At 44.3% G+C, this 12,350-nt stretch overlaps 1 protein-coding gene across 1 annotated transcript in view; it reads left to right on the forward strand.

The window, feature by feature from the left end:
- The window catches only part of Scml4 (Scm polycomb group protein like 4), a 92,335-nt gene that overhangs the window by 46,307 nt on the left and 33,678 nt on the right, over positions 1 to 12,350 (forward strand). Inside the window, exon 2 of the mRNA XM_005363582.2 lies at positions 2,953 to 3,165. Within this exon, the coding sequence (XP_005363639.1) occupies positions 3,010 to 3,165 (156 nt within the window). The 5' untranslated portion in view covers positions 2,953 to 3,009. The remainder of the gene's footprint in view (positions 1 to 2,952; positions 3,166 to 12,350) is intronic.

The following is a 12,350-nucleotide window of genomic DNA, read 5'->3' on the forward strand; positions in this document are numbered from 1 at the left end:
ATCTTAGGTTGAGGGAACTTTGGATTCTTTTTGCCTCTGGCTTTCTCTCCCCTCCCTGTGGTACCCACCACTGCATCAACAATGGCTCCTGTTGATGGATTAGCATTGTGTATCAGACTAGTTATTTGGCCTTCCACTTCTGTGGAAGACGAGAAGTGGAATACAGGGTGAGGCATGGGTTTTCCTCATTAAAAAGAAGAAGGAAGCAGATGTCAGAGGGAAAGAAAGAGGTTGAACTGATAGGTTCTTTTTTCTAGGGAAGATTTTTGTTATATCAAACAATTTGGGGAAAGTTAAGTTTAATTTTTGTATGTCAAAGACTCTTTTTAGATTTACTTCTTTTTGAAACTTTGTTTCTAATTCATATTCTTTTAAACTTCATTTTCTCTTAAAATTATTGCATTTTATTTATTTATTAAGTATGTGTGTGTGCTCGTGCACACGTTTGGGCCTGTGTGTTTACAGAGGAGTGTGAAGGCTGGATATTAACCTCCATGCTCTTTCCTAGGTGCTGTCCACCTTAGTTCTGAGACGGGGTCTCTCTTTGGGACCTGGGGCTCACTAGTTAGGTTAGGCATGTAACTAGTGAGCCAACCAGGTAGATCCACTGTTTCTGCCTCCTCAATGCTAGCTAGGATTACCAGCACAGCTACTATGCCTGTCTGTCTTGTTCTGGGCATGGGACGAGATCCTTACCTTGCAAGATGCATACTTTCTCAACTGGGCTTTCTCCTCCATCCTTAATCATAGATTTTCTCATGCTTTCCTTTGACAATGATGCTCCAGACAGATTGTTAATCTCCATACTTCAAGCCAAGTAGGATAGGCATGTCGGTACACAGCTGTAATCCCAGCACTCAGGAGACAGAGGCAGGAGGGACATGAGGACAGCTTGGGCTGCGGAGAAAGACCTTGTCTCTTGAAACCAAAGCTAAACAAACAAAAATAAACTTTAAAAATAAAGGCAAAGTAGAAAGGTGCAGAAATACCCTCTAGATAAGAAACACTTCTGTTTCTTAACTCTTAAAACTCATAAGGAAGGAGCAGGAATTTGGTAGTGGCAGGTCTAACGAGACTGACTTCCGCCTAACCAGATCTCGTGGGTTCTTGTTGACCCATCAGTGCTTTTGGCCGCTTTTGTACCAGTGAACATTTTTGTTCCTGCCAAGGAGCATAAATGCCAAGTCCAGAAATAGATCATGTTATGAATTCCTCTACAGTGATCACAATTCATTGACTCTAAGATGGAGTCAATTACAAGATGTGTCATTATCTTATGCTTTACTAAGAATTTACAAGATACTCCCTACTGTCTTGGAATTCTGATTTTCTTGAAGTGCTATAGGGACAACTTTATTCCAGGCATGCTAATACGTTTAAAAAAAAGTCTCTTAAATCAGTGAGATGGGATATTTTTATCAATATACAGAAACAAAGAAAACCGATGTCTTCTTTGCTGTAAATTATTTTATTTTTTCTTTAATTGTAATGATGTGTATATATATGTATCTGGATGAGGATTTGTGCTTCTGAGTGCAGTACCTGCAAGAGCCAGAAGTGGCCTGAGGAGTTACAGGCAGGTGTGAGCTGCGCGAGGTGGGCGTTGTGGGAAAGAGCTTGTTTCCTTATCTGAAACACTCAACAGAGCGTGATATAAGAATATCTCTACTTTAGAATTCTATTTACAGAGTTGGAAGAGCGGCTCGCTGGTAAAGTGTCTGCATGGTGTATACAGGACTGTACGTTCAATTCCCCACCCTGGAAAACATCTATCCACCAAATATGGTATTTCCAAAAACTTCCCCTACTGTGTTTTAAAAGAATTTCTAGTGTTTTACTTTTTATTCCCCAAGTAAAGCAATCAAGTGCCTGCATTGCTAACTCCACCAAGGCATGGCAAAGCTTCTGTCCTAACACCTACAGATTTGTCAGCAAAAGATTCTCGTTTCTACTGGAAGGTTCTGGAAGGTTCCACTATAGTGTAGAAGTGGATTTCACCACCCAACATTGCCTCTGAGTTAAAGTGTAAAGCTCTGCTCCACTCAACACATTCCTGACCATGCCAGGATATCTGAGTTTCCAATTTCTCCGTTCTCTGGTCAAGGTTGATCAGCGACCTTGGGCTTCAAGACAAATGAAATTCTACCTGAGGAGTTTGCAAGTAATATTGTCGGCTGTGTACAAAGGACTGTGTTGTGAACAGTTGCCCACAGTCTGGCCATCTTATTCTAGGTGACCTTTCGTGGCCTCCTTCCATTTATTTTACCTTGTAAATTTTTGCATAATTGAGATTGTCTTTATGCGGCACCCAACATCATGTTATGCAAAATACGCTGTTAAAGGCTTTAAGCCAGTTGACAGTCTTAGTCTGCAGATGTATTAGCTGTTCCCTTATGCATTGTTATTTGGGTTGTATCTATTTTATTTCTGCAGTTCTAAATATTGTCAAAATGAACATTTCTGTCTGCAAACCCTTAAAGGATGTCATGCTTTAATGAAAGTAACTTGTATTGTTAAATTCCTTTCAAGAGAAAATGAGGTGAAGACAATTTGTAATTAAACCAAAGAATGAAGGTTAAATATGGGAGGGAATGGATGAGTTTATGAATACAATGATATTAAATATGATATATTATATTGATTTAACATTAAACATTATAAAGATAGAAATGCCGTGTACAGTATTTAAATACTATTGTAATACTACTTTGTTAGTCCAAAATTGAATTAAGACATGAAAGCATTCGGTTGCTGATGACAGTATCAGATGTGTCTGGACCCAGAGATCTATCGTCTTCTGCAGAATGGCAGCCTAGTGGTGCCTGTCTCTCTTCCATGCATCCTTGTCTTGCTCCCGTAAGTGGTAGGTATGCACAGACAGGGCTATGTGCTCTGAAAACCAAACAGACATAGATGTTTTTGTTTTTGCTTTCTCTCTGGACTGATTCCCAGGACCTCTCTTGCACGTGTGCTTTGCCTCCTCATCCAGCAAGACTGGCACCAGCAGAGATGCAGACACAGAAGGTCCCAGGGAGGAAGCGTGGCCGGCCTCCCCTTCACTCCACACCAGTGCAGATGGCAGTCCATAATCTTTATTCTGCGTCTGCGGGCTCTGTACCGGCAGTGACGATCCCGAAGAAGAGAGGGCGGAAACCCAGGTACAAGGTACGCCTCCGCCATCTCCTTCTCTTCAGTCGTCTTGGGCTGGGACACTGGAGGATTGGGCAGCGCCTGATGCAAAAGGTTATGGAAGGCAGGAGCCTGGGTAAACACAGGCTAGGAAATAAGTCTCTCGGTGCGGCATGTGACAGACAAGGTCTCACCGATTGTGACAGCACAGCACACAATGCATGCTCTTGCGTGCTCTTTTCTTTTTTTTCTTTTTTAACAAGTGGAGAAAGTGAATCACACCAGAAGGGGAAGTTATAGGGCAAGCAGATTTTAGGCTGTTAATAAACAGGCGTTCTTAAACTTACATCTACACGAGAGCTCCAAACACTCACCTGTCCCCTGTCTATACGCACCAGGGTGGTTCCTGAAGCCACTTCTAGAACTCTCCATCTGCCTTAGTAGAAGCCAATGATATTCTTAAGACATTTAAAGTAAGGCTGTGAGCAGGCCAATGTCAGAGGATGCAGAAAAGGCTCCCCAGACAGAGGCTTAGCAAGGGATACTAGGGTGTCCATTATCATTTCCTACTTTAAGAGATACTGCTGTCAAGTTTGGCTGCAGAGAGGCAGATCCATGGCCATCAGGATCCTGAGATTATCATAAGGACTAACAATATGGTGAGGCTGTGGATGGGGGGCAGGTCTGATGATGTGATCCCAATCCTATAACCCAGCCCAAACCCAGCGGCCAGCCCCTGTGCCATGACAGATCATGAAGAGACTGGATAGTGGAGGGAAACAGAAAAGAGTGTCAGGCTTGTCCTCTGCAGGCCTTTGGGCTTCCGGGGAGAGCTCTAGAAGCTGTCTTCCACCTATTTCTCTGGAAACAAAAGCTGCCGTTTCCATCCTGAGGCCCAGATACTGCAACCAAAATGCAAATTGGCAATTAACTCCCAAGCATTAGGAAAATGTGTGGAGATTATTCCAGGTCAGCAGAAAGGGCTTGTGAAAGAGCTGGAAATGAATTCAACCTTTATCCCTTCCATCTTCTCAGTCCTTCCAAACGCCAGAAAGAGGGAAAAAGACAGTCATAGGGGAAAGGCTGGCTATTCAAAATTACGTGAGGTTTATTTGCTTTAGCTTTTTTGAGATTTTATTTATTTTATTAACTTGTATGAGTGTTCGCCTGAATGCCTGTGCACTGTGTGTGTGCCAGGCCTTTAGAGGCCAGAAGAGGGCTTTGGATCCCCTGGGACTGAAGTTACAGACAGTGGGGAAGTGCCCCCTGGTTGGGAACTGACCTTGGTCCTCTGCAAGAGCAGCCAGTGCTCTTAATGGCTGAACACATTTCCAGCCCCTTATTGTCTTTGCTTATGTGTGTGTAGAGGGGATTGTCTGTGTGTGGGTATGTGCGTGTGAATGCAGGTGCCCACAGAAGCCAGAGGCATGGGCTTCTTCTGAACCTGATTTCTGGGTAGTTGTGAGCCACCTCATATTGAGTGCTAGAAACAGAATTTGGGTCCTGTGCGAGAGCAGCGTGTTCTCTCAACTCCTGAGCCACCTCTCTAGCCCACAGTATTTAAAATTGTTGTTCCAGACAGAATTTCTCTGTGTAGCTCTGTTTTTCCTTGAACCCAGAGAGAATAACCTGCCTCTGCCTCCCGAGTGCTGGAATTATAGGTGCACTCTACTGTTGTCCATCTTAAAATAGATTTTAAAACTCTTCTTAACCAAAAGAAGTCAAAGTCTTCTGTCCGGGTATTTTCTGACAGGAACCCCTCTTTCATCTGTGGCAGTGTGGGCTTTAGATTTTTATGTCTGCTCTCAGAAGCTGTGCCTGCCTGTTACCTGCTCAGGTACCTGTGCCATTGCTGGAGTCTAGGAATTGCATTGGGAGGGCTGGAACAGGGCAGACAATCTGTTTCACAGAGCCAGGGAGCAAGCCCAAGCTCTAAGGGAGCATACTTAAGCTTCGTTGGCCTTCTTCCTGGTCCCCTGGGGACGGTGTCCCAAGAACAAAAATTACAAACAGACACGGAATTTCTTGGGCCAAGAAAAATGGCCATTCACCATATGGAACAAACCTGATTTACTTTGCAAGTTTCCTCCCTCTTAAAAGGGGGACACCCTGATACTCAGGGACACCCCTATACTCAGGGACACCTCAGAGCAGGACACAGCTTAGGTTGGCTGGCTGACATACAAACCCTGTTCAAAGCAAGCAGGTCTGTTCCCCCTTTCCCAAGAATTTCTTTTGCGGAGACAAAGGGCCATAGTTCTCTTTCGAGTCTACTTCCCAGATAGTTAGGAAAAGGCGTGGAATTTATCTCAGGCCACACATCCCCAGACAACGCCCCAAGCCTTAAGCTGGTGTCCTAGAATACTTCCGAACCAGTGTCTGTGTGACCATCACCCATCTGTGGTAGAAGAGCAGGTGAAGCTTTCACGGAGCTAAAGTGGTTTCCTCAAAAGATTACCCTTTATTCTAAAATCCATGTTGGTGGGAGGAGACTGTTATCAACACTGACAGGTGCTGGGGATTTAAAATCTTCTCAGTGGGCAAAATTAAGTTGGTACCTGGCCCCCTAGTTTATTTTGGCCATTTCCCGGTTCCTGACACCCCATTTTACTGGTGGTGACAGGGCTCTAACTGTGGAAGGGCCAGCAAGCAAATTGTACAGTCTCACCTCACTTACCAAATGGCCACTAATTCGGCAATTCAGTATCTGGGACACAGTAGGGGAGCCAGAGGTTGTTTTTTTTTCTTTTTTTTTTTCAAAAAAAAAAAAAGCCTGACTAAGCAAAGGAAGGTCTAACTTGATACAACCTTAAAGAGCTTGTATTTTATTACTAAGAAAATGTGTCTGAGACTTGGACACAGTGGCACAGGTCTGTATTCCAAGTTGTCTGGAGGCAGAAGGATTCTTTGAATCCAGGGACTTGAGACAAGGCAACCAAGTAGTTCCCTGTCTCAGATGAATAAACAGATAAATAAATTGCTGACATTAAAGAAGGAAGCAGATGTGTCGGGACGAGGAAGGGCTCCAGAGGTAGCATGGGCGGGCAGGAGGGGTGAATAGGATCAAAATAAATTACAGACAAGTATGCAATTGCTAAAGAATCAACAAAAACTACCTTTAAAAGAAAGGAAAGGGAATTCTCCTGTGCCCTCCATCAAAGGCTCCCTGTAAGTTCAGTTCTAGTGGTTTCTACCGTCAGACACGAAGCAGAGGCAGTTGGCCTGGGAAGATACTGAAGGGGTGGCAAGAACTATTTCTACAATCTGATAATGTATTAATACAAGGGACACTACTTTCACTATTACAGAATGGCAGTATCACTAGTGACATTGTAGTAGTGATCACTGGTATCAGGGACAGTGATCAATGATGATAGTGATCAATAAGACTTTGAATTCCTAGGCTGTCTCTTTCTTCTGACTGTCCTGGGCCTGTGCCTGCTGATGCCAACCCAGCAACTCTGCCAGCTGCCTCTGTCCCTGCATGGATAGCAGCTCTCTCTGGCCTGAGAACCACACAGGTGTCTCTCTTCTAGACTTGAGCCTCATTGACAGTAGGACATTTGATGGCTTCTGAGATTCAGGCTAACATGGGCAAGTTGCAGGCAGAAAAGGAAGGGCCAAGCTGGAGGTCAGATGTCAGTCGTCTGGAGCCCAGAGTCCACGCTCCATCCCAGGGCCCCTCTGTCTGAGCTTCCTGTAGCCTCGGGCCTCCTGCTGCCTTATTACTGGGGTCTGCTCACCACTGAGCCTTGCTGTCCACCGTCACCTTGGCAAAGAAAGCAGATCACCTATTAACAAGATAAGTTCTAGAAAGCCACACTCAGACATTATGACAGCCTTCTTTATTTCAAAAGGAATATTTACCTCGGCATCTGGTCAGGTCCTCAGTTCAGAAAGTCCTCGAAGATTGGCAGGCAAATTTCCCTTATATTTCATGACTAGAGAGCACCTTGATCTTTGTAAGGGGCTGGGAAGGGGCTGCATGAAGCTTAAAGCCGAGCTTCTGTGCTGTAGACACACTGACTTTAATATCCTCAAACAGTGGTACCACCATCCTCTTTGTCAAGGCTGTGAGCTTCTGTCCTGTAGACGCACTAACTTTAATATTTTCAAACAGTAATACCACCTTCCTCTTATTCAAGGCTGCGAGCTTCTGTCCTGTAGACGCACTGACTTTAATATCTTCAGTGGTACCACCATCCTCTTCGTCAAGGCTGTGAACTAAAAGCCAGCTTTAAGAAACAAACAAATAAATAACAACATCGTAGCATTATAGTTTTTGTGTCATTCACCATGGGACAGCCACAATGTGTGACACACTTTGAAGTTAAACCAACATTTTTTTTATATTTATTTATTTATTATGTATACAATATTCTGTCTGCGTGTATTCCTACAGGCCAGAAGAGAGCACCAGACCTCATTACAGATGGCTGTGAGCCACCATGTGGTTGCCGGGAATTGAACTCAGGCCCTTTGGAAGAGCAGGCAATGCTCTTAACGGTTGAGCCATCTCTCCAGCCCCTAAACCAACATTTTAAAGTATGTTCTGGTCACTTTCTTCGGTCTGTAAATCAATACAATAAAACAGTCTAATTTGTAACATTTGTAACGTTACAAAATACCCCCCTCCCGCCACCTGCTGTCAGCTCCGAGCCACTAACAAATGCCCCTGAGCACAGGGCAGGGACGAACGGCCCAGCAACCCACCCTGGTCCGTAGAGGCGCAAAGTGAGCCGGTCGGAGAGGGAGGAGTTCTGAGCACTCAGTATTTTTAAGATGTACTTAATTCAACTGTGCATCTGTGCACCTCAAACTTTAAACACGGCTGTGTTTAACTTCTGTCTTAGTTAGGGTTCCTATTGCTCTAAAGAGACACCATGACCGCGTCAACTCATATAAAGGAAACCATTTAACCAGGGCTGGTTTACAGTTCAGAGGTTTAGGACATATCGTCATGGTGGTGCGCAGGCTGTCGTGGTGCTGGAGAAGGAGCTGAGAGCTCTACATCTGGATCCACAGGCAACAGGAAGAGAGAGAAAGCACGTGACACTGGGCCTGACTGGAGCATTTGAAACCTCAAAGCCCACCCCTTCCTCCAATAAGGCCACACCTCCTAATAGTGCCACACCCTATGAATGTACGGAGGGCCGGTTTCCATTCTAATCACCCCAACTATCACCTTGCAGTATTTCTAAAGATTGTATTGTCATTTCTGTTTTTTTTTTTATCAGTTACATTTTATTCCAGGAAATTTATCAATTTTTTTTTTACATATCCACTTCTTTCAGCACATTCTTTTTGATGATTATTAATCAGGAGAAGAAATGACCTGCCTTACAGTACTAAGCTTTTCATGTGCTTTCCTTCCTGAACAGTTTTAAAGTCTATTTCAGAAGTCACTGAATCTCAGTATAAAGAATAAGATTCAAAATTATTGTTGATTAATTAACAATTAATTTGTAAATTCAAATATTTAATAAACAGCTAGATAATGTCTATTAATCTATAAAAATCAAAATTTCTAAAGAAAGAAGTGTAAACGGCTGCTATGGGACTTTTACTTCTGGATGGAAAAGAACTTCCATATTTACCAGCGTGGGAAACAACCAAGAGACATCAGCAGGGAAGGGCGAAGTTCTCTCCTGTGTGCTACAGAGATGTGTAGGCAGAAATTTGGGTTAAGAGTTATGACCACACTGAAAAACAAAACAAAAACAACAACAACCAACAAATACTGTTTGGTTTCACTATGCATAAGAGAAAGGCAAACAAACCCACACTACACAGCAGAAAAAATAATGACCTCTTGAAATTTGCAGGCAAATGGATGGATCTAGAAAGCGTCATATTGAGAGAGGTACTGTCGTTTCTTATGGACTAATGTGAGTGGGCCTGGCAGCCCACATCTGCAGTTCTGCTGGGTGCCGGATGCCTGCAGGCAGGTTCCAGTGTCCCCTTTCTAAACAACAGGGCTGGTCATTTTGACCGTGGCTACTGAAGCACAAAAACTGACTCCCTTGAAACGCATAGTTCCTACAGAAAATAATTATTTTACAGGGTATGGTAGGCTCGTGAACACGTCAGGTTTCTGATCCCACATTTTCCAGTCTTCGTGTTTTGTCCCCTAGTCCTCCTCCTCCTCTTCTTCTTCCTCCTCCTCCTCCTGTCTCTCTCTCTCTGTCTCTGTGTCTTTCTCTGTGTCCCTCTCTGTCTCTCTCTCTCTCTCTGTCTCTCTCTGTCTCTCTGTCTCTGTCTCTGTCTGTCTCTCTCTCTGTCTCTCTCTCTCTCTGTCTCTCTCTCTCTGTCTCTCTCTGTCTCTCTCTCTCTCTCTCTGTCTCTGCCTCTCTCTCCTCTCTCCTCTCTCTCTGTTTTCACAAGGTACTGCATCATTCTTCACTGCTCTCTTCTTGGCTTCTGGTGTCAGGAGGCAACGACACCTTTTCTTCCCCATCCCAGGCAAGATAGTAGCCCATGGAGCCCCCACAGTATAACACCACCCCACCCCAGGAAGAATCTCAGCTCAGAGCTGGCAGGAGAAACCCCAGCCTTACCCCTTATCCATTTGTGTCTCTGAAAGGTATGGCCCTCCCACTCCCTGCTGATTCCACCCTGATGCCTGTAGTATGTTGTAATTACACAGCTTTATTTCCTTGGGTAAGTAATGAGGCAAAGCTCGTTAAATTAGGATGCCAGATTTGATGGACGCCAAAGTCCAACGACACAGCCCCTCTGCCTCTTGGGGGCTGATGTTCTCCCAGATATGAAAAGGCAACTGTGGGTCCAGCAGGCTCACCCCCAGGAATGGAATCACATATATGTCTTATTGGGATCATTTTACATTTTACCAGGCAAGTTTTTAGATTATAGTCTGAAGTTAAACATGGTGAATGATCCAATTTCTCTAGCTGTACTTTCTGATGGTCTTCCCTTACAACCCTGAGGGAGTTTTGAACGTACGAAGAATGTGCATGCCAGGATGAAAGAAATGGGTCCTTAAGGAACGTGTGGGGCGGGAGCACAGACGAAGCTATCCTTGTTTTGGCTACTCCAGAACAGCCACCAGCAGCAGTGCCCTGGACGAGGTGTCACCGTCCTGTGTGACCGAGGTTTTGAACTTCAGGAAAAGACACCAGCTATAGACGTATCAGGGCTGTTGGCTTTGAAGGCCAAGGCTTAGTCCAGCATGCCGGGCAGAGATCTTGGCAGCAGGCCTTGGGCTCCCCCCCCCCAACTGGGTGCTGCCAGGAAGAGGCCCTTTTTACCCCTCTACACCATCACCCCACTCATTGTTCAACAGATTCTGCGTTTAATATTTGCAGTGGGTTCCCTACTTTGTACTAGACATTCTCGACCCCCCCCCAGCTCCTAACTCCTCCACTGTTAGCATCTTATACGACAACAGCAATTGTCACAAACAACAAACTGATAATCTATTGTCATAAATCGAGCCCATACTTCATTCTAATTGTATGAATGTTTCTCCGACTGTTCCGGATCCCGTCCAGCACAAGCTCAGATTCAGTCATTGTGTTTCCTTAAGCTCCTCTGTCTCTGGAAGTTGCTCAGCTTTTCCTTATTTTTTGATGGTGAATGGCTTTGAGGAGTTTCATAGGTTATACAGTTATGATCTCTAGTGTTTCCCCAGATGTTAGACTGGGTGTGTGGGGACCACAGAGGCACAGTGACATCTCTGTCTAACCATATCAGAAGCACAGACTGTCAGTACCACTGCTGATGTGGCTGAGGTGACATGTGTCAGGTGTCCCCTCTGTTTCCACACAGCAGTATTTAGAAGGAATTCATCATGCACAGCCCATCCTTGAAGACAGGGAGTTGTGCTTGCCTCCTAGAGAAGATTGGAGGTTTGTTCATGAGAGATTTATTTGTTCCTCTTCTTATCTACTTTGTCAGTCGTTTACTTAAGGCTGATGGACTTGTGGACATTTATTATGTATATACTTTGTGCTATAATAAGACACTACACTGTTGCTCATAGTGGGTCAGACTCATCCACTGGAAGTTTTTTTCAGTGGGCACCTTGCTCCTTAAGATACTCCGGTCACTAGTGGTTTTGCTGATGTCTTGTTACCTCTTCCAGCTTATTCTGTATGCTCTCTGTCTTAGGAAATGGACCATCCATTTCTGTTAGAAGTCCTCAGTCTTTTTATTAAGAAGGACATTAGAAACCAATATATGAACATTACACTTTATTTTGTCTATTAAAACAACCAAATAAGCAAATCAATATTTTAAAGCAAAGACAAATTACCCCTCCCGCCCCCTCGAGAGCAGCTTGTGTTGGCTGAGGAAGAGGTCCGCATCGTGTCACAGAGGAAGTACTGCACATCCGTGTCCCCCCATTTCTAGCCTCTTCTAATCACGTGACTCCCTCATAAATGCTAGCTGTGAGCTCTAGACATTAAATTCGGGCCCTCATTCTTACAAGCTTTCCTTACTACTGAGTTCTCTCCAGCAGGCTGTTTTTAGCTCTTTAGATTAGGCAGTAAAAACTTAAATTTATGAACACCGAGTTAATTTTGATTGTATTTCACTCCCTTATAAAAATCCTATTTTTAAAACATCGTGGCCTCCTATTCTAGTCTAGTTTTGATTGCTGTAACAGAAGAGCAGTGACTGCATGATTCATAAAGAACGAGCCTTTCTGTCTGGGGTGTAGCCAGTTGTAGAATGTTTGCCTAGTGGGCACGATGCCCTGATTACACACACGCACACACACACAGATATACAAACACACACAGAGAGAGATACAGAGACACACAGACACACACACACATGCACACACAACAGAGATATACAGAGGCACACAGACACAGACACACACACAGATACAGAGACACACAGACACATACACATGCACACACAGAGAGAGATACAGAGACACACAGACACAGACACACACACGCACACACACACAGATATAGAAACACACACGCACACACAGAGAGAGATACAGAGACACACAGACACACAGACACATGCACACACAACAGAGATATACAGAGACACACAGACACACACACACACATGTAGTAATATGAGTGGCTGGGCTGAGTCCCCAGCACCCCGGCCACCTCCGGCTAGCTTTACCCGAGATAATTACACGGACACTGTATTCTTTTAATCACTGCTTGGTTCTTTAGCTCTAGCCCTTTTCTTGGCTAACTCTCGCACTGGACTAACCCATTTCCAATCAT

The sequence above is a fragment of the Microtus ochrogaster genome, linkage group LG9 (assembly GCF_000317375.1).
Source record: "Microtus ochrogaster isolate Prairie Vole_2 linkage group LG9, MicOch1.0, whole genome shotgun sequence".
In the NCBI taxonomy this organism is placed as follows: Eukaryota; Metazoa; Chordata; class Mammalia; order Rodentia; family Cricetidae; genus Microtus; species Microtus ochrogaster.